The sequence below is a fragment of the Denticeps clupeoides genome, chromosome 19 (genome assembly GCF_900700375.1).
Source record: "Denticeps clupeoides chromosome 19, fDenClu1.1, whole genome shotgun sequence".
Classification (NCBI taxonomy): domain Eukaryota; kingdom Metazoa; phylum Chordata; class Actinopteri; order Clupeiformes; family Denticipitidae; genus Denticeps; species Denticeps clupeoides.
In genome coordinates this window covers 10,603,693-10,625,035 of record NC_041725.1, presented here as the reverse complement: position 1 = coordinate 10,625,035, position 21,343 = coordinate 10,603,693, and the positions used below count along the sequence as shown (strand labels likewise).

At 43.3% G+C, this 21,343-nt stretch overlaps 2 protein-coding genes across 2 annotated transcripts; both read left to right on the top strand.

Annotated features, from left to right (window-relative positions):
- The first annotated feature begins 514 nt into the window (after window positions 1-514).
- Window positions 515-10,323, top strand: trpc6b (transient receptor potential cation channel, subfamily C, member 6b). Its single transcript, XM_028961456.1, has 12 exons — window positions 515-675; window positions 3,825-4,590; window positions 5,570-5,755; window positions 5,869-6,033; window positions 6,125-6,341; window positions 7,126-7,353; window positions 7,680-7,944; window positions 8,489-8,684; window positions 9,244-9,447; window positions 9,576-9,629; window positions 9,775-9,850; window positions 10,053-10,323. Exons 1-12 carry the CDS (start codon window positions 566-568, stop codon window positions 10,193-10,195), a joined length of 2,610 nt encoding a protein of 869 aa, XP_028817289.1. The 5' UTR covers window positions 515-565; the 3' UTR covers window positions 10,196-10,323.
- A 4,518-nt stretch (window positions 10,324-14,841) lies between these two features.
- pgr (progesterone receptor) lies at window positions 14,842-20,921 on the top strand. Its single transcript, XM_028961457.1, has 9 exons — window positions 14,842-15,290; window positions 15,354-15,620; window positions 16,071-16,180; window positions 18,039-18,155; window positions 18,419-18,724; window positions 19,111-19,255; window positions 19,695-19,825; window positions 20,065-20,222; window positions 20,402-20,921. The coding sequence occupies exons 1-9, from the start codon at window positions 14,842-14,844 to the stop codon at window positions 20,555-20,557; spliced, it is 1,839 nt and encodes a 612-aa protein (XP_028817290.1). The 3' UTR covers window positions 20,558-20,921.
- The last annotated feature ends 422 nt before the right edge of the window (window positions 20,922-21,343 follow it).

The window sequence follows — 21,343 nt, the reverse complement described above, 5'->3', positions numbered from 1 at the left end:
GGTCTTGAAAATAATATTCTTCGGTATTAATTTAACAAGCACAAATTTGTTTATGGTTGTTTATGTATTTATCATCCAAAGTCTGAATCTTTCACCGTTTTACAGCCACTGTTTACCTCTGGGTTTATGTGTATTCATTCCTCTGCAGCGTATTGAAAAAAAATCTTTTTTGAGAGACACAGAACAAAATGCTCTACTTAACGGATTCGTGCTTCACTCTTCACACCAATACTGACCAGATGAGGCCCATGTCGATCTGACTTGGCATCTGATTCCTTACAATTACATTTACAGCATTTACCAGACGCCCTTATTCAGAGCAACTTACAATCAGTAGTTACAGGGACAGTCCTCCCCTGGAGACACTTAGGGTTAAGTGTCTTGCTCAGGGACACAATGGGATTTGAACCTGGGTCTTCTGGTTCACAGGCGAGTGTGTTACCCACTAGTCTACTACCACCCATACAATTCTGAATGTTGCATCCACTAAACTCATTTAAGGGGGGAGGTGTTACCGATGTAACGCGCATTCTCGATCCCTTCCTTCGCGACGTCATCGCGGGGGATGAAGAGGCGAGACGTGCCCCGGCGGAGAGCCACGCTGCCCGGGACCGATCCGCAGTGCCGGCGCCCCGCGGGGAGGGAGCGGGACGGAGGTCCGCCGGAACGCGACAGGTGAGAGTGCGACAGTGACGTTTACCGACATAGAAACTATTTATTTTTTTTATCACCGAAGCGGGTCCCGGGGGGGGGGGCAATACATACAGCGGTCGTGACTTTATTCCCGACGGGGGAAAGTGTTGCAAAAACCAGATGATGAGACGCATCAATCCGCGGTTTCGGTTCCGATGCGCCGTCTCTCCTCTCCGGTTCTCTCGGACCGACGTTCCAGGACTGAAACTACCAGGAACCAGTCGCGCTGTCCGCCCCCCGAACGGAGCCGCAGAGTTCATCTGAGACCCAACTCCAGTTTCCCCGAGGTGGCGGTGGATAGCGGGTCGAATTCCAAATGCACAATACTACACAAGTAGCATTCAAAGCATGTCTGTACTTAAAAAAAAACCCAAACAACAATTTACAAATCATAGCTCAGGTTGTACAGGTTTTGGTGGCTTTTTTTATCCAGTCATGCACTTTAAGTGAATTACTTTCCCTACATCATTAGGAGGTGGATGCACACTAACCACTGACATCCACCCACAGGAGGGGAACGTTACTGACCAGCTGGTCGAGGGAATCTTGGAATTCTCACCCAGTTCGTTTTTATTTTTATTAAGATACTGTAGGTTGCTGTTCAGAGTTCAACTGAGCAAGTCAAAGCAAAAAAAAAAAAACGTGTTTAGTGAAAGAAATCGATATTCACAATGAAATAATTACACAATCGTAAAGGATCATGTAACTAAAACAGAACAACAGTTTCTCACAACTTAATTTTTTTACATTCATGCTCTTCACAACATGCACCGTGACACGTCTAACAAAATTGGAGTCAAACGATAATACAAAAAAGTTGGAAAGGTTGGAAAAAAACATACGTTTTTGCGTACAGCTTGTGAGACTATCAGTAACACTGCTCGTTTTTACAGTTTCACTGCTGGCTTCTCAGTCGACTTTTGGCACGATGTTCTTGTGTGGGCGGGGCTTCGCCTCACTGGCCAGCAGGTATTTGAGTGACAGCTCGGTTCCACCATTGATATGATTCCATAACAAAATATAATTTTTTTCCACATCCACTTGATAGTGTAGAGCATACAGCGAGATAGTGAGACCATCACTTCTTAGACCATCATTAGCTGAGAAAATACAACTTGTAACATATTGTTAGTTGGTGACTCAGTACCTAGAGTCAGATTCACTTTGAACCCGCATCCTTTTAAATCAGAACTGAGTCACAATTGTGCACATAATGTGGCCTTTATTTAACCAGCCAACCTACCAACATGCCCGTGAGCATCAAATACAAACATTTAAAAAATGTTCCTTTTTTTTTTAAAAAACTTAACTAGGGAAACCAAGCATCATGTTACCCTACACCAGTTGTTTCTGAAGGCCTGTTTTAATTTTAGTTTTATTCTAGTTTTTGCTTCAAGCTGTCGTTTGAGTCTTTAGTAACCTTCATATGTAGTCTTTAGTCAAGTCAAGTTTCAGTTGAATTATTTTAGTCAGAATTATCTATGACTATTTTAGTCTAGTTTTAGTCAACAAAAACATAACAAAGCTAATATAGTACACACACCTAGTAGAACAGACAAAAGCAACAGTTTCTTTTAGTGAAACCCATGTCATAATTAAAATAAGTTTATCTTATTATTATATTATTCAGAGATGGCCCTAACAAATTTAGAGGCAAGATTTTAAGTGCCGCCCCCTTGCATCGCAGTAAATTCCACTGCTTGAGTAGAATTACTCACAAGAAACTGAATAGCTTTGTCTTAGAAATTCTTTTATTTAAATAAACCAATTGCAAATTTAAAATACTTTATTTTAACTTTACTTCAAATCATATTATTAGTGTTGTTGGTAATAATTCTTCATATGAATGGAAGAAAAATTTTGATACATAGCAAAGACAATTACATAAAATTATTTTACTTATTTGGAGAGAGATGATTATGTGAGAATATGTCAGTAATTCCTATGAGAATGAAATATGACCAAGACTACTTGTTCTGAACAGGTGTTGTTATAAAAGTTAAGCTACTGACACTCAGCATTGAAAAGCGTATGCTAATTATCTGGGCAACTTTCTCTAACAGCAGTTAAGTTGTCATTGTTTGTGTTGAACCAGTTGTGAACAGAAGATCAGGATCAAGTAGGTGTCCTTCAATATTTGCATTCACTGTGGTGTAAATCCACCTTCTGCCACTTTTCCAGCGTCCATCCTTTTAGCAGGCTGTGGGCCTTGGCAAATGCAACGCGGTTTTTAAATTGTCTTTTGTTTAGTGATGGCTTCTGGGTACTGATTTGACCATGAAGGCCATTTTGAGACAGAATCTGACAAACTGTTTTGGTTGACACAGGGACTTCAGGTGACCAGGTCTCGTGGTCTAACAATATTACCTGATATATTTTGTTGTAGTTATCATCACGTGACAAGCATTTACGTCTCCTCTTGTCTTAATCATGTCAAAAAGGTTAGCTGATGAAGATATTTTGTTGAAAACAACACTATCCACACCTTGAAATATAAACTATTTATCCTATTGGTTAAGCAGCAGCAGTAATAAATGAATGTGCCAGTAATACTACTTGCAATGAAATAGAAAAGTCAAAGTGAAGTGATGGCAGTGGGCAGCCATGAAAGGTGCACGGGGAGCAGTGAGTGGGGACGGTACGTTGCTCAAAGGGATGTCAGTGGCTCTTTGGTATTTCGAGATTCGGACCGGCAACCATCCGATTACGGGTCTGCTTCCTTACCTGCTAGGCCACCACTGCCCCATCATTATATTGAAATACCTAGAACATCCTCAAATGAATTATTCAGCGTCCGGGTCCTTTAGCTCTGAAGCTGCATATAGTTAATGGGCAGTGGTGGCCTAGCGGGTAAGATAGAGGGCCGAAGGACACGCTGAGGTCCTCTTGAGCAAGAGACGCCTTTCGTAGCTGCCCACTGCCCACTAAGGTGATGGTTTAAATGCAGAGGACACCGTTGTGTCACCGTGTGCTGTGCTGCGTTTCACAATAACAACTGTTACAGCGTTGAGAGGGGGGTGACCTAGAGGGTGGCCTGTTTCAAAATGAGACACAGTTATAATATTGGAATGATTTGGTCTAACCAGTTACACTCCTGCTCTCATTGCTGTGGGGGGGTACTTTTTTCCTAGGTGGACCAATGGAAACAGGCAGGCCATTCCGCAGCAGAAAATGGCGAAGACCAGGCGGCTAGCAATGCGAAGGCCGGTGTACATGTTTAACGCCCGCTCCAACAGCCTCTCGTCAACTGAAGAGCGGTTCTTGGAGGCAGCAGAGTATGGAAACGTACCGGTGGTCAGGAAGATGCTGGCCGAGCTGCCTGATCTCAACGTCAGTTGTGTGGACTACATGGGTCAGAACGCTTTGCAGCTGGCAGTTGCCAACGAACACTTGGAAGTAACCGAGCTCCTGTTGAAGAAGGACAACTTGTCCAGGATTGGTGACGCTTTGCTGCTAGCGATTAGCAAAGGTTACATTCGAATCGTGGAGGCCATTCTGAGCCACCAGGCCTTTGCTGACACCCGGAGACTCACCAACAGTCCCAGCCAGGCCGAGACCCAGGACGACTTCTTCGCGTACGACGAGGACGGGACACGATTCTCCCAGGACATCACGCCTGTCATTTTGGCATCTCACTGCCATGAGTACGAGATCGTCCACATCCTGCTGAGGAAAGGCGCTCGCATTGAGCGACCCCACGACTACTTCTGTAAGTGCAACACCTGCGGCTACCACCAGAGACACGACTCCTTCAGCCACTCCCGATCGCGGATCAATGCCTACAAGGGCCTGGCCAGTCCGGCGTACCTCTCGCTGGCCAATGAGGATCCTGTGCTGTCCGCCTTGGAGCTGAGCAATGAGTTGGCTGTTTTGGCCAACATAGAGAAGGAATTCAAGGTAAGGGACCAGGGCCGTGCTGACAGGCTCGCTGCAGGAGCTGAAAGGAAATGACGAATGTCGACTTCAATCCCACACACTTCTTCAAGCCTGACCTGGATCCTGTGGGACTAACAAAACTATTGGTAACCTTGAGCAGAATGAAATGCAGGCTTGTGGTGTGCACTGTCGTTCAGATTGATGGACACATCAGCATGATTTACAACGTGGAAAAAGCGCAGGTTGCCCTCAGTAAAGAAGCTGCACGCGAGAAAGCTCTAAGTGTTAAAATCTCGCTTAGACAAACAAAATGCGGGCCGCATGAATTATGCGCTGTATGGTTTGCTTTGCCGAAATCCTGCTCTAAATGATGCATAAATTAAGCATAAGGTGTTAATTAGAGAGCCGTGGCTGTGAAATATCGGACTGTAGCCATGTGGGTGCAGGTCCCTAGTATTGCTTGCTCTGTAGTTCCAAGTCTGTAGCCTGTGACGATACGTGGGTGGAGCAGCTCTGGATGCATATATGTTGTCATCTTCTGGCTTAACATTGACTGTCTGCTGGTTCCCGCCTACACTAATGGTGGGCACTCAGATGACTTTTGGAGAATTATTTAGCGATAATTCATGCAGTTGCATTGCATTGTTCAAAACAATATAGAAACCTGGTATTTAAAACACAGATTTCCATTATTTATATTATGAAAAATGGTTATTTAAAAAAAAAAAGGTTACTTTTCAGTCACGTTATTGAAATTGGTGATAATATGTATCATTGAGATAATGTATCAAAATACCATTGAGATATTTTATTCTAAAATACGGTAGATACTGCATCAGCATATTTTTTTACCACAACTTAGTCAGGGCAAGGATTACATGTAAATATAACACAATTATGCTAGATATTATAATATTTAATTATGGATACTGCCGCACACTGCTGTATAATAGTCATTGAAGCATGTTTATTCTTAACCTGGCTCTTGTTCTAATTTCAGAATGATTATAAGAAGTTATCTATGCAGTGTAAAGATTTTGTGGTGGGACTTTTGGACTTGTGTCGGAACACCGAAGAAGTGGAGGCCATCTTGAACGGAGACACTGAATCCAGTGGGAGATCTGAGACCCCAGGGCGCCCCAGTCTCATTCGACTAAAACTCGCCATAAAATATGAACTGAAGAAGGTGAGAGCCAGTCATCATCATCATGTAGGCAGCCTGAGGCAGAAAAGATGCTATTCATTTAATGATTCAGATCTTTTTTTTTCTTAAATCCCATTCCCATACCTCCTACACAGTTTGTTGCCCATCCAAACTGTCAGCAGCAGCTTCTCTCCATTTGGTATGAAAACCTGTCGGGCCTTCGTCAGCAGACCATGGCTGTCAAGCTGCTGGTGGTTTTGGGGGTTGCTGTGGGACTGCCTGTCCTGGCTCTGCTGTACTGGATAGCGCCTTCAAGCAAGGTTGGAAAAGAACTGACTTCAAAATCGATGTCATTTCTAGAAGTGTAGTATATATTTATATATGCATCACCTCTTTGGATGTGTCTTGCAGTTGGGGAAGATCATGCGGGGACCCTTTCTGAAATTCGTGGCTCATGCGGCCTCCTTCACCATTTTTCTCAGCCTGCTTGTCCTGAATGCAGCAGACCGTTTTGAGGGGACAACTCTCCTCCCCAACATGACCACGCACGACTACCCTTCTCAGCTGTTTCGGATGAAGACCACCCACTTCACCTGGATGGAAATACTAATAATATCCTGGGTCATAGGTCAGGTGTCAAATGAAAGTAATATCTCTGTCTAAATGCCCTTAAATATTAAATGTGATGCCAATAAGAGAGCAGTTAAGATCAGGAATTATCACTGTACTACAATGCGTATTGCATTCAAGTCACAATGACCAGTAATAAGTGATGAGAGATACCATGTTTAAATCCTATACACCATCACATTCAGGTGTTTGCCCACAAACCCTATGATAGCATATTTACTGAAAATTGTTTAAACGTATCACCAATATGCTGCTACATACACACCCAAATCAAGGGATGGTTCAGGACTTAAGTATCTCTACAAGTCACAGGAGCAAATCCACTGACATAACCGGTTACACATTTTTACCAATGACATTTATGAGCCATTCGCACCTTCATTCAAACCATATGGAATGACTGTTCCATTACTGTTTTGAAGATCCTAAAAACTTTAATTTTGTGGGTTCGTCATAGTGTCATTAATGCTGGTCCATTTCCCACACATGACAGCGTTCTCAAATAACTCCCAGGATCCCTAAGGGTCAGAGACTCATAAAGGAGTCATAACTATTTAATCCCTCTAACATCTGTAACAACAGTCAGAGGAAGACAGGGAGTAGCTCAAGAGGATGAGGAGCAAGAAGTGCCTTTGTTTTCTTTTTTTTAATAATGTGCTATTTCTGGCAAAGGATGGCGGTCAATAATAAATAGGGCCATATTAATTTTTTGATTGTGGTAATGAATCTCTTGCATGATGATGGTCTAAAAACAGAAATATCCCATTTTGCCCGTTCTGAAGGAATGATCTGGGCTGAATGTAAGGAAATCTGGTCTCAGGGCCCACGGGAATATCTCCTGGAACCATGGAATCTGCTGGACTTTGGCATGCTTGCTATTTTTGTGACTTCATTCATCGCCAGATTCATGGCCTTTTGGCATGCCTACACAGCGCAGAGCTATGTGGACAAGCGCTACACAGACCTCTCCAACATAACCTTGCCCTTTCAGATTGAGTACTATCAGCTGGGTGAGTGCTGCTCAAATATTATATTATAATAGATATTATATATTTTTTTGGCCCTAGAGGCATAACCAGATGATTGATAAAGAGGAACTGTCTGTGTTAATATTGATTGAGAGTCGCTCTGGATAAGAGTGTCAGCTAAATATAATGCTGTGTACATACTTTCTTGGATACTGAATTCATCGTTCCATTTAATGTTCAGAAAAAGTGTTTGATGACATCAATATTTCATTATCACATGCACTGATCTTCTCAAATCACACAGTGAATCAGGTTTCAGGAGCAGGAACATGTAGTATATGATCCTGCAATATTTCTCCTGATTTCAGCGCGCATCAACTGGGCTCCCTCAGACCCCCAGCTCATCTCAGAGGGTCTGTATGCCATCGCCGTGGTGCTAAGCTTCTCCCGGATAGCATATATCCTGCCAGCCAACGAGAGCTTTGGACCCCTGCAGATATCACTGGGGAGGACAGTGAAGGACATATTTAAGTTCATGGTGATCTTCATCATGGTCTTTGTGGCCTTTATGTTCGGAATGTTCAATTTGTACTCATACTATCTTGGAGCGAAGCAGAACAATGCCTTCACAACGTGAGTTCTCCTCGCATCTAACCACGAGTTGTTGTGAATGTAGCAGTGGTAAAATACACTCTTGCTACCTTATTACTAACATATGGCTTAGAGTTGAAAAGACCTCCGAATATTGTAAGTTATTTAGCTGCGGACCGACTGTGCGGCTCAGTGCAGCTAAATGATGCTGTAGTGCCACTGCTGCAGAATCATACCATCTGGCATCATCTAATTGATCATGCTCAGAGTGGGTGGAATTCTCCAAACTGAAGAGGCATTGGCAGTTTTTCTTCTGGGTTAATATCAAGGTTTATAACCAGCTGGACACTGCAGAGGCCTCTACCACACAAGGAGGACCATATAGTGTTCAGTCAATATCTGTGCAAATGAACTAATCTATAATATAAAATGCAAATATAGATTAAGAACTAACTGTTTTATAGAGAAAGATGAATGTGTTTATGTGCTTTTATTATTTGTGAAAGTGTTAAATCATTACTGGATGATGTGGCTGGTACTGTATTATTTAAAGCTGTAATACTTGCGTTTTTTTGTCTCTGCTCAGAGTTGAGGAAAGCTTCAAAACACTTTTCTGGGCAATCTTTGGCCTGTCAGAAGTGAAGTCTGTTGTCATTAACAATGGGCACAAATTCATCGAGAACATTGGCTATGTGCTGTATGGTGTGTACAATGTCATCATGGTGATTGTTCTGCTCAACATGCTTATTGCAATGATCAACAGCTCCTTCCAGGAAATCGAGGTACCTTTTACACAATTACATGGTTCTGTTCTGTCTGATACACTGTTAAAATGGCATGAAAAAGAACTGTATGTAACAGTAAAGAATGTATAGTTACATATAGTTACAGATATCTGAGTATGTTACATAGTACGTACACTGTAAAAAAAATCTAATGAGCTTGGAGGGTGTAGGTTTTTTTTTTACAGTGTAGGTACATGTGTAGCTCTATTCACAGATTAATTGATATTTTATATCTGGGCGTGTTAGCTGATGATGTCAATGCATCAAGCTTCTTAAAATCCATCTCAGTTTTTAAAAAAAAGAATGTTAAATGTTTTAGGTTGAAAAGTGTAGGGATGGTAGTAGCCTAGTGGGTAAATCACCATATTCTATGAACCAGAAGACCCCCACTTACTACCCCCCACTTGTGTCCCTTATTGGGAACTACTTATTGTAAGTCGCCTGTGATAAACGGCATGAATGTAAATGAAAATGTGTACTTCACATTGAAGTTGTTCAAATAGTGGCCGCAAAGTCTTTGTTTGTTTTTAATTTTTTTTTCTTGTCTCAAATGCAGGACGATGCTGATGTGGAATGGAAGTTTGCCAGAGCCAAGCTATGGTTTTCCTACTTTGAGGAAGGAGGGACGCTGCCAGTTCCGTTTAACTTAATCCCCAGCCCAAAGTCAGTCATTAGTCTGGCCATAAAGGCCAAGAAGTTCCTACTGCTTCCCCTGCACAGGCACAAGGCCAGGCTGACAGAGGACACAGAACTCAGTGAGGTGAGCAGAGGGCACAGCGAATCAGGGACCGTGATTTATGAAAGAACGGCTTTTACACCACACACACGCAGTATTTGTGTTGCACTTGTTAAATGATGTTACTCATATTGAATTTGAGTATGTTTCAGATAGGACACAAAGATTCAAGCTCCAGGAATTCACTGCACCCCAGTCGGTACCAGGTAAAAAGCTGGTGCTTTTTATTGATATTTCTTTTTAAATATGCTAATCGCAGAGACTTGAATGTAATGTGGGTTGGTGTGGCGATGAGATAGTGCCACCTACTGGATTTTAATCAGAATAACATTTTTTTTGTTGTTTTTACAGAAGATAATGAAAAGGCTAATCAAGCGCTATGTCATTAAAGCCCGGATTGATAAAGAAAGTGATGAAGTGAATGAAGGTATGGGTATGGATTTTTTTTTAACATATAAAGAAATGTTACAACAGATCTGCTCTCTGATTATGTACAGAAGACTTTAGATTTACTGATTTATTTCTCTGTTCACATACTAGATCCATTTTTAATGTAGTGCGGGTGGAGTATTTAACTTCTGAGCACTGTTTAAGTGTCATTTTTCATGAATGTTCTCATCTTCACACAGGGGAATTGAAGGAAATCAAACAGGACATTTCAAGCTTGCGCTACGAACTTCTGGAAGAGAAATGTCATCAAGCAGAGGAGCTTGCAGACTTAATCAGGAAGCTGTGTGGGAGAGATTTGTCTGAGCAGGATCGATTTAAATAAGCATATTTTTTATACATTCCAAATTCTGGATTACAGGTGACAGGGGTGTGTGTAAAAAAAGTAATGTTAATCTAGATATAAATACACTGCTCAAAAAAATAAATGGAACTTAGAAAATTCTGGTAAATGCTGTAAATGTAAATGTAAGACTTCCCCAATAAAGGCGTGGTTCTGTGTGTGGTGACCTCAGACCACTTCTCAGTTCCTATGTTTCCTGGCTGATGTTTTGGGTGACCTTTGAATGCTGGCACAGCTTTCACTCTAGTGGTAGCATGAGACGGAGTCTACAACCCACACAAGTGGCTCAGGTAGTTCAGATCATTTTTTAGGGGGGGTCGCACAGCCCTCCAGGTGCTCGCCAGAGGTTGTCTGACTGCCATTAGGTATCGAGAGGAGACGCGGTTGGCCCTGGGTTCTTCCTAATGCAAGACAACACTAGACTGGGTCAGTGGTGGCCTATCAGTTAATGAAGCGGCCCCGTAATCAGAAGGTTGCCGGTTCGAATCCCGATCCGCAAAGGTGCCACTGAGGTGCCACTGAGCAAAGCACCGTCCCCACACACTGCTCCCCGGGCACCTGTCATGGCTGCCCACTGCTCACTCAGGGTGATGGGTTAAATGCAGAGGACAAATTTCACTGTGTGCACTGTGTCACTTCACTTTCACTTTTCACCTCACGCTGCTGGAGTGTGTCAGCAGTTCCTGCAAGACGAAGGCATTGATGCTATGGACTGGCCCACCTGCTCCCCAGACCTAAATCCAAATGAGCTCAGCCGAGACATTATGTCTCAGTCCATCCACCAATGCCACTTTGCACCACAGCCTGTGCAGGAGTTGGTGGATGCTTAGATCCCTCAGGAGACCATCTGCCACTTAATCAGGACCATTCCCAGGCATTGAAGGGAACTCATAAAGCTGGATCAGCCTGTAGTCTGTTTTTCCATTTTAATTTTGAGTGTGCCTCCAAATCCAAACCTCCATGGGTTGATAAATTTGATTTTCATCGAAAATTTTTGTGTGATTTTGTTTTCAGCACATTCAACTATGTAAAGAACAAAGTATTTAATAAAAATATTTCATTCATTCAGCGGATTCATTCTAGGATGTCTTATTTTTGTGTTTCCTTTTTTTTTTAGTAGTGTAGTATTCTTTGTATTTTATGGCAGTGCTTAATAGAAGACAAAATTACTTAATTGCTGTCTGAAGGAATGTAAACTATTGAGACAACCCCTTTGATTGTACCCAAAGGATCTATTCAATAAGTGAAACAGAAATTCTAAGAAACAAACTCTGTACTCTGTGAGTATTGAGACTAAGGTCCATGGCCCCAGATTTCCACACTTCAGCGATTATGACACCCTTAAGCATATAGGGTGACGCTTCATATCTGTAGCCCTGACATGGTGATGACATGGTAATATGTGACATGAAAGGTACAATACGTTTGTAATGTCGTGCGCTGCGCCTGGTGTTCAGTGATACAGAAAACTGTCCACCCGGGGGTGCTGTTCACAAGTTTCTGCCATTCAAGAGGTTTCATGTTACCTAAACATGGAAGAAACAAAAGTGAGGAAATATGCAACATACATCACTGTAAACCATCTGCCGGCCTTGTGCTTATTGCTGTGAGTTTAATAGTGTCATGATATGTGATTGTATCACATGGAGATGTGATGAGGTTGAAAGAAACCCAGTTTAAATTAGAACCCGTCTAGATGGGTTGAAGTGCTACCTGTAGCCCTGATTAGAATGACAGGGGCACTATGAGCATCTCAGCTCCTCTGAAAAAGCCTCCCTAGAGATGTTTAGTGTTGTGTTATAGGTCATATTTTTTTCTTTGCATTTAGGCTCCTGAAATAAATAAAACGGAATAACTGTTTTGTGTATTCACTCAGGGCATTTCATTTCCCCAATATCTGTCTACACTGATTAAAATAATTCTTTAGTTTTTTTTATACGATTTGGCTATTAAATGTCTTGTGTGGTTGTTATGTTGTTTTTATTAGTTACAAAAAGTATTATTGGTATTATCAGGATACCTTTCACAGTAACCCTGTGCATATTGAAATATGTGGGTACGGAAAGAATTCAGACCCCCTTAAATTTGTCACTCTTCGTTATATTACAGCTACTTGCTAAAACCATTTGTCCACTTCCTCATTAATGTACAGACAACACCCCATATTGACAGAAAAATACAGAATTGTTGTCATTTTGGCAGATTCATTAACAAGGAAAAAGTGAACTATCACATGGTCCTAAGTATTCAGACCCTTTGCTCAGTATTTAGGAGAAGCGCTCTTTGATCTAATACTGCCATGAGTCTTTATGGGAAAGATGCAACAGGTTTTTCACACCTGGATTTGGGGATCTTCTGCCATTCCTCCTTGCAGATTCTCTCCAGTTCTGGCAGGTTGGATGGTAAACGTTTATGGACAGACATTTTTAGGTCCCTCCAGAGATGCTCAATTGGGTTTAAGTCAGGGCTGTGGCTGGGCCATTCAAGAACAGTCACAGAGTTGTTGTGAAGCCGCTCCTTCATTATTTCAGCTGTGTCCTTGCTGCAAAACACCCCCACAGGATGATGCTGCCACCACCATGCTTCACTGTTGGGACTGTATTGGACAGGTGATGAGCAGTGCCTGGACCATGTGATATTTCAATTTTTCTTTGTTAATAAATCTGCAAAAAACATCAACAATTCAGTGTTTTATGTCAATATTTGGTACTGTGTGTACATTAATGAGGAAAAAATATACTTGAATGATTTTAATGTAATGTATATGTGCATGTCCCTATACGTTGTAGGTTTAGGTTTGAATGTCTGTTAGTGGGTATTTCATATGGTTTTTTTAGGATGTGGTAAATTTATTTTTACAGTCTGTTCATTTGGTTATTTCTGATGTAGCCAGCAGTGTGGTAAGAAGGCTGAGCCCTCAGAGGGGCTTTGTCACAGCGTCCGCTCCCGGTAATCGCCCAAGTGACGTATCCCAGAGCGCCGTGCCCTCTCAGCCTCACTAACAACTGTGCTCCTCACCTCCTCCCCACCAGCGATGGAGGCCACCTGCCGATGCAATTTTCAGCTGCTGCACTGATGTGTGTAAGAGAGCATGTAATTGTGTGTGTCAGAGAGAAGGTGCATGTTCAAGTGAGTTTAAAAAAATCATTAAAGTCTCACACTATGTCACACTGTTGTTCGTTATTGCAATTAGTTCTCATAAAGTTTGAAATTGAAATGTTTGTGTCATTTAGTAACTGACAGAAAGAAAGTGACCCCCCCCCCCCCCCCCCCCCCCATTAACAACGCGCTCCTCAACGTCACATAGCCACCACCAGGCTGCTGCGTACTTTGGATAAACCAACCCACCCCTAATACACTGTGTCTTTGTGACAAGATATGATGTATAGACAATTCTATAAAATCACATCCTCAGCTCTGTAGTTCATGAATGATACAGCTAATTGAAGCTTGGTTGTCAAGGTGACCACAAATTCTAATAAAAGATGCTAGATGGGAGGAAAATGGAACACCTTTGGTCATCTCGACCTTCTCAGCTCAGATTCAGCTATTAGATGTAGTGAAAAGCACAAGAGATGCAAGGATAAAGAAGAAATGAGACTATCCTTCTCCGTGCAGAAAGACATTCTTGGTTCTGACCATGTGAAAATGTGCTGACGTAAAGTACAGATGTGTAACAGTTATTCAAGAAAATGAATATGGCTACACATCCACTTTGAACCCATTATTTTTACAAATTTCGTCATGACAATAATCTGTCTGAAATGGCAAATCTCATTACTTAATGTCCTTTCTTGAACATTCCGGAAAATGTAATCAGTTCTTGTCAATAGCCCCGCTGTTGGATATCTTCCTGCAGTGCAGCCGGAAAACTATTCACAGCGCATCACTTCTCCCACATTTTGTTATGTTACAGCCTTATTCCAAAATGGTTTAAAGAGCTCTACACACAACACCGCATGATGACAATGACAAAGGTTTTTTTTCAGGGTTTGGCAAATTAATTAAAGATAAAACAACTGAGAAAGCACATGTACATAAGCGGGGGCGTTTTAAGGCTTAATTGTAATTCATTAGTAACGGCTTTATTCCGCAGCCTGACGTGTCCCCTGTTCGGCCTTTCTGAATATAGATGAGATTTGAGGGTCCTCAGTGATACCCAGTGCGGTCGGGAACCCTTGCAGGATTATCGGGTGGTAGTAGCCTAGTGGGTAAGACACTCGCCTATGAACCAGAAGACCCAGGTTTCTAATCCCACTTACTACCATTGTGTCCCTGAGCAAGACACTTAACCCTAAGTTGCTCCAGGGGGGGACTGTCCGATTGAAGTAGACCACTACTTTCAGCTTTACTTCAAGAAGAACCCTTACATGGACAGATCTCTTGGTCGGCTGTATTTATTGGTGATATTTAGGTAAAAGCTGAAGAAGAGCAGGCTGTAAATCCGCTCAGGCCTGGCCAGCAGGAGGGACATTTTGGGGAGGTGTGTGCGTCGCGCAGCAGCACTGAGGCTTGACAGCAGAGGGGGAAGGTGCTGCTGCTGCTGCTGCTGCTGCTGTGCACCCTGGCTTTTTTGGTAACTTTTTTTTTTAAATCCCACACAGGGAAAAAAAAAATAATATAAAAGGATGGAATGCGTGAACACTTCTGTCGCGGATTCATCCGAGACGGTCGGAGGGGTGAGGGATTTGATCGACGTGGGACTCGGTCTGGGGAAGAGCGCGAAAGAAGAGAAGCCGCTCGTCTGCCTGTCGGGAGCCATGCGTAATTTTGGAGACGTGGACGCGGTGTGCGCCGGCGAGGTCCTGAAAGAGCTCCCCGCGACGGACCAGCTTTTCGGTCCGGACGATTTCCTCATTTCGAAGCCATGGAGCGCAGCGCTCAGCAAAGCCTTTCCGCCGAAGGAGTCTCCTGCGGGCTCTCCGGAGGGCTTGCGGGGCGCCGGCGCGCCGGTTTCCTCCACCACGGAGATGTGTAAGTTCATTAAAGACGAGCAGGAGCCCGCCCTGATCATGGAGCCCCAGTGCGCCGACTTCGATCTCAGCTCCGGAATCTACAACAGCGACGCGAAGCAGCAGTTCGCGTTTCTGGACGAGATCTCCGTGCTCCCCATTTCCACGGGCGCGGAGAGTTCGCACAGCTTGCTGCTCGACCTGAACCCGACCGTTCCTCAGGTCGGACCCGACTCCCGGGGTAAAGGCGCGCCGATCTCCTCTCCGCACCTGCTGATGTGCAAGAGCGAGGTGTCCAGGTGGGCGCTGCAGAACCCCCCCGGCGACGGCCAGTTCTGGTGCCAGGCCGCCGGGGTCTCCGACGAGCAGCACCGGGCGGCCTATCCTTCGCTGGAGGGGCTTCACGGCACCCCCTTCATCCCGAGACCCCCCTCGGCCTACTGCGCCTTTCCCGGGTAAGATGCGCGCACTTTTACGCGCCGTTACGGTGGAGAAGAGTTGGTGCGCAACAAGTGGGATTTGGGGCATTCAGTCACTAAATTATCATTAATACTTTAACAGTTAGTTAACACTTGTAAATAACTAGCAATTAACAGTTTTGGTCATATATGGTAATTTATTTCATTCATAAAAAGTACAGTCAACCCAACCAGTACAGTCTCTGTAAAGAAACTGGACTTTTTTTGACTGACTGTAGGTCCCAGTTTCCATGACATTAAACACACACACGAATATAGCATATTGAATTAAATTCTATTTAATGAACCTCCATCCAGACTTCCATCTTGGGTGTTTTCTGGAGGAGGGTTTTGTCTAAGGAATCTTTCACTCTGCGGCTCCAAGTCAGCCATAACATGGTATTTAAAAAACAAGCAGAATGTAACACGGTTTCCTTCGGCCTTCAGAGTGCCGCCCCAAAGGCTGTGTGTGATTTGCGGGGACGAGGCGTCAGGGTGCCACTACGGGGTCCTCACATGTGGAAGCTGCAAAGTGTTTTTCAAGAGAGCAGTTGAAGGTGAGTCTTTATGATTGGCCAAAAATGAGAAAAAATTAAATATGGTTTTTAAAATTAAAGATTTTTGTGAAAGTAACTTTAATTTATGTCAGCACAGGTTCTTCAGCTGGTTGTTCTGTTGGCTGTAAAAATAATAGTTTAAAATAATATAAGGTTTAAAAAAAGCAGAATGTATATATGCATAATATCTAAATTAATTTCGAACATACCTATTACTGGTGCTTCATATTCATTTTTCATATTCATCAAAATCTAGCACATCTATGTGTATTGATCTTGCCTTCAGATTTGTAACCATTCACACCTTCATTTCACAATTGTGCACACCTTCATAATTTAATTTTAAGTTATTTTAGATTGTCAAGACATCTGGTAAACTGCTCTTGCAAGACAGAAATGATGATCATGCTTTTTAAAATCTGTCCCTGACCTTGGACACCAGTTTTCAGGAGCCTGGTTTCCTGTTCCACCTCCTCCATGCCATTTGCCTTTTCACACATATTGTGATATTACATTTTAAAAATTATTTTACTCCATCACACACAGAGGACGTTTATCTGGGCTGATGCTATGTTCATCTGCCCCATGTGCCTCCTTTCTGTGTCCAGCTCTTGCCCTCCACTGCATGTGAGCAGCGTTGAGTGATTTGTGTTGGGTTTGGCCATATCGCTGTACGACAGCTGAATGGAGCTTCCACGCTCCCAACCTCCACCTCAGGCTGCTGTGGTGAGAGTATTCAGATACAACTTCGAGGCATATGAGGATTGCCTGACTGGGATAATGGTGGTCGTGGTCACACAGTTCAGTTCAGCGAAGAAGAATTCCATCCTGGGCTGAAGGGACAGACAGAATGATGCTCCTGACACATCCGCTTCCTGCAACATGGCTTTCACCCGCTGACGACACCGTGGCCACTTCTAGAGCCTTGGCTCTTCCCGCTCCTGCTCCCCGTGTTTGTCTGGTTATGCTGTCTTAAAACGAAGCTGTGATTACCAGTCCCCATGCGTCTTTACACCTTCCTTTATAACTTCAATGTCTTCTCCTGTCCACCATCCCCCTTCCCTCAGAGTAATGTGAATCCTTCCTTACTGACTGGCCTTTTGGCCAAATTTATTTGATCATAAAGTTGGTTATAAGTATAATCACAAAAGTATGTGCCTCGGTGCCTCAATATGGAATTTAACATTTTAAATTAGAAAAAAAAAAACGATTCTGTGACAGTTGAATCAGTATATAAAATGTGTTTATAATATATCTACCATGTTGGTGATATTTGTTCAAATACTGATGAAATACTGACCTTTTCTGCCACTTATTGAGATTTTTTTAATGTGGTGTGCAGCTGAAGGCACAGGCAATATGAAGGCAAGGAATGGCGTTTAAAATGCATTTAGCGGACAGTTTTTACTGGGCGCAGTAATATTTTTGTAACGCTGGATGAAAATCAGATCGAATCTCTCCGAGGGGGTGGCTGGGAAGGTCACTTTCATTGACCGCCGTACACCGTGTTCTCGTTTCCTTACGCGTTGTACTCGTTATCTTGGCAAAGGAGATATATAAAAGCCACCGTCTCCTGTCTGTAACCATGGCCATGTCACTATGTCCTCGCAGCCTTGCTTTGGTGTAGTTCTCGTCACTCGTTCTCGCGTCACTTCTCTCCGACCCCCACCTTTTCGCTCTGTTAGAATGGAAGGGGCGAGGCATATACCTCGCCATGGGATGACATCAGTAAGAGCTGTGAAACTCGTTTTTTTTTTATCTTCACCATTACGCCTTCTTTCCCTCAGAGATTATCTGAAGGTTTTTTTTTTTTTTTTTAAAACAGACACTGACAGTATTCTTTTTTTTTTTTGTCCAGGCCATCATAACTATCTGTGTGCTGGTCGAAATGACTGCATTGTGGATAAGATTAGGAGGAAAAACTGCCCTGCCTGTCGCCTGAGAAAGTGCTACCAAGCTGGGATGATGCTGGGAGGTACCGTTCGTGTGCCCTACTTTCTTTCTTACAAAAGACTCTACCTTTATTTTTTTATCAGTGGTTCACTTCTTTTAACTGCATAGAAATTACATTGGGTTTTAAATGAAGTTAATAACTCACAGGCTATTTTTCCAATATCAAAGTCAAGTTTTTTGCAATGTACTGATTTGAGTAATTATGAGCGAATGAAGGTTAGAAAAATGAAACTTTTTAATGAAGGACATGGAAAAAACTCTGATGGTGCTGTATCTCTTTTGCAGGACGAAAGCTGAAGCGGTTCGGTGCCCTGAAGGCCATAGGCCTGAGTCCGTCCATGACGTACCAGCCTCAGCTCACCCTGACGGGTGACACCCAGGCGCTGGGCGCGCTGTCATGCCTCCCCAACCTGCGGGAGCTCCAACTGTCCCCCCAGATCATCAGCGTGCTGGAGAGCATCGAGCCAGAGATGGTCTACTCCGGCTACGACAACTCGCAGCCCGACCTGCCCAACCTGCTGCTCAACAGCCTGAACCGCTTGTGCGAGAGGCAGCTGCTGTGGATCGTGAAGTGGTCCAAGTCTTTGCCAGGTAACCACCCAGGGACGCCTGAGGTCACCTGCGAATTCACCATAGTAACTGGTGTCACTGATCCGGGGCCAGGAAGTCGGGGCTTTGTTATCCGTCCGATTTCTATCGCTTCACGAGAAAGGAAAAAAGATCTGAAGAGGAAAGCCGCCGGGTTAAAGATGTGACATTTGTTACAAAGATGAATCGCCGTGAAGAAACAAAAACGCTCCTGTGAACAAAGAGATGGCAGCGGGTGTAAACATTCCCTCCACGGTCACGTAGTCAACCTGCCCTCGTGAATTAGGAAGCGTTCTGTTTACATTTGGCTTGTGCCGAAAGGCTTTTTGTACTTTTTATGAGCTTTCAGCGTGCCGGAATATAGTCTCAACTTTCATATTCTTCCAAAGGCTTCCGTAGTTTACACATCAACGACCAGATGTCCCTGATACAGTACTCATGGATGAACCTAATGGTCTTCTCTCTGGGCTGGAGGACTTTTCAGAACGTCTCCAGTGAATACTTGTACTTTGCTCCTGATCTCGTCCTCAACCAGTAAGTGATTTTGGCTACACACAGTCACTCACCTTTCATTAACACGTTGGAACCCATTCAAGAAAAGGCTTGAAATGAATTGATCTGTTGCACACATACCTGAATCTGTTTGAACGTCCACAGTTCTGCATGTTGATACTCGATTTTGCACTCAATGTTTTGCTCTGGGTCAAGTCAGTTTGGACGAAACCTTCTGCTGAATGAGCCACCCCGTGGTTCGCATACCCCGTGTGGTCCACCCCCCCCCCAAACATACTGACCCCTGACTCAGGGCCCGAACGGAGTTTGCAATAATTAATTAGATACGTCAGACAGACCTGGGCCTTTAGAGCTGTGATATAAACCCTGGGTTAAAAGGCACTCTGTGTAGACACATACAGGGCAAGTGATTCTATGACAGAGTAACTTTAATGTATCACATGCTGCACTTTCTTTGTAGGGAACGAATGAGAAGGTCTCCCATCTACGACTTATGTCTGGCCATGCAGATCATCCCGCAAGAGTTTGCCAACCTTCAAGTGACCAAAGAAGAATTTCTGTGTATGAAAGCCTTGATGCTACTTAACACTGGTGAGCGTCTCCCTCCCCCCACTCACCTGATTTTTTTTTTTCGTGACCGAATCCACACGCAGGAATGCGGTCAGTGGAGATAAGGATAGTGCTGTGTCCTTGATGGTTTTTGATGTTTGTATCGGCCTCTGGTACATTGCTTTATGGGCTGGTGCTTACAGTAGAAAAGTCGTTTTTTCTTTCATAAAGTAAGATTTTGATTTAGTCCCAAAAACGGTATTCTGTATTTCCCCTATCAGTACCACTGGAGGGCCTCAAAAGCCAGATCCAGTTTGAAGAGATGCGACAGAATTACATCCGGGAGTTGACCAAGGCCATTCACATGAGGGAGAAAGGCATGGTGGCAAGTTCCCAGCGCTTCTACCACCTCACCAAGCTCATGGACGCCATGCATGAGGTACAGGTTGAATAGGCTTTACCAGAAAAACAAAGACAGTTATATAATCTTTTGCTGTTATATGATGGAATACAACATACATGTCCCCTACACAGTCATCAGGAAGATAACATAATCATGTCAGCAATGATGGCTGGCGGTGGAGAGTGACGCAGCTGATCTATCTTCTGTCTGTGCAGATTGTGAAGAAGGTCAACCTGTACTGCCTCAGCACGTACATCCAGGCGGATGTCTTGAAGGTGGAGTTTCCCGAGATGATGTCAGAAGTGATCGCCACACAGCTCCCCAAAGTCCTGGCAGGCATGGTGAAGCCCCTGCTATTTCACAACAAATGAATGCCCCAGTGAATCATGGGAAATGTGTGAAAAAGGTGTGCATAACATTCCTGCAGACTGCTTTTGGGCCAGAACACCACATACTTCACATAAGACGGACGGATCCTATGCGCGATCCCCTAAAGGACCTTCTTTTGTCTTTCAACAGAGTTGATTCACTGTTACGGTTTTCCTTTTTTGTGCTTTGAGCTCCAGAAATGTGTAGAAAATTTGTAATTTAGTTGTAGTATGCTTGATTGGTGTACTCTGGTCTAGTGGAACCGTCAATCAATATTGTGACAACATGTTTTCAGTCATCAGACTGAGAAATCCTACAGACCTGTCTTTGATAAAAATGGAAATTTTTTAATGCAGTTACTTTCTTCATACCGCACTGCATGAATATTGCTTCTGAATTCATAGAATGATCACATCTCTTACTCTTCCAAAAGGATCAGTTGACATGAAGCCACATAATTTAATGAGAATGTCACAGAACTGAGTAAAATTTCACAAAAGCGTTGCAAGTCAACGAAGTTCACAAATAGATTTCTTTAACCTAAGCATTACTGGTGCTTGTAGATTTATACGTGCTCTGCAGCAGTTGTAAATAAGAAGCTAAGATGTGACAGCTTCTTAGTGTGACAGTTTCAGCAAAGTCATTCCACACGTAGAATGTCTACATGGCAGGGGACGTGACTTACAGTCCTAAAGCCACACCAGGAATCTCTTCTGAATTTACAACAATAACAATTTCAGGTAAAGGTTGATCTATAAATACTGTTAACTAATTGATTAATTTATCCT

Excerpts from the sequence above, each read along its gene's own strand:
- trpc6b (XM_028961456.1), top strand. The coding sequence starts at position 566 with ATGAAGAGGCGAGACGTGCCCCGGCGGAGAGCCACGCTGCCCGGGACC. Across the intron at positions 6,342-7,125 it reads AATAATATCCTGGGTCATAG|GAATGATCTGGGCTGAATGT; the intron begins GTCAGGTGTCAA and ends CCCGTTCTGAAG. Across the intron at positions 9,448-9,575 it reads AGGACACAGAACTCAGTGAG|ATAGGACACAAAGATTCAAG; the intron begins GTGAGCAGAGGG and ends AGTATGTTTCAG.
- pgr (XM_028961457.1), top strand. The coding sequence starts at position 14,842 with ATGGAATGCGTGAACACTTCTGTCGCGGATTCATCCGAGACGGTCGGA. Across the intron at positions 15,291-15,353 it reads AACAGCGACGCGAAGCAGCA|CTTGCTGCTCGACCTGAACC; the intron begins GTTCGCGTTTCT and ends GAGTTCGCACAG. Across the intron at positions 18,725-19,110 it reads GTGGTCCAAGTCTTTGCCAG|GCTTCCGTAGTTTACACATC; the intron begins GTAACCACCCAG and ends ATTCTTCCAAAG.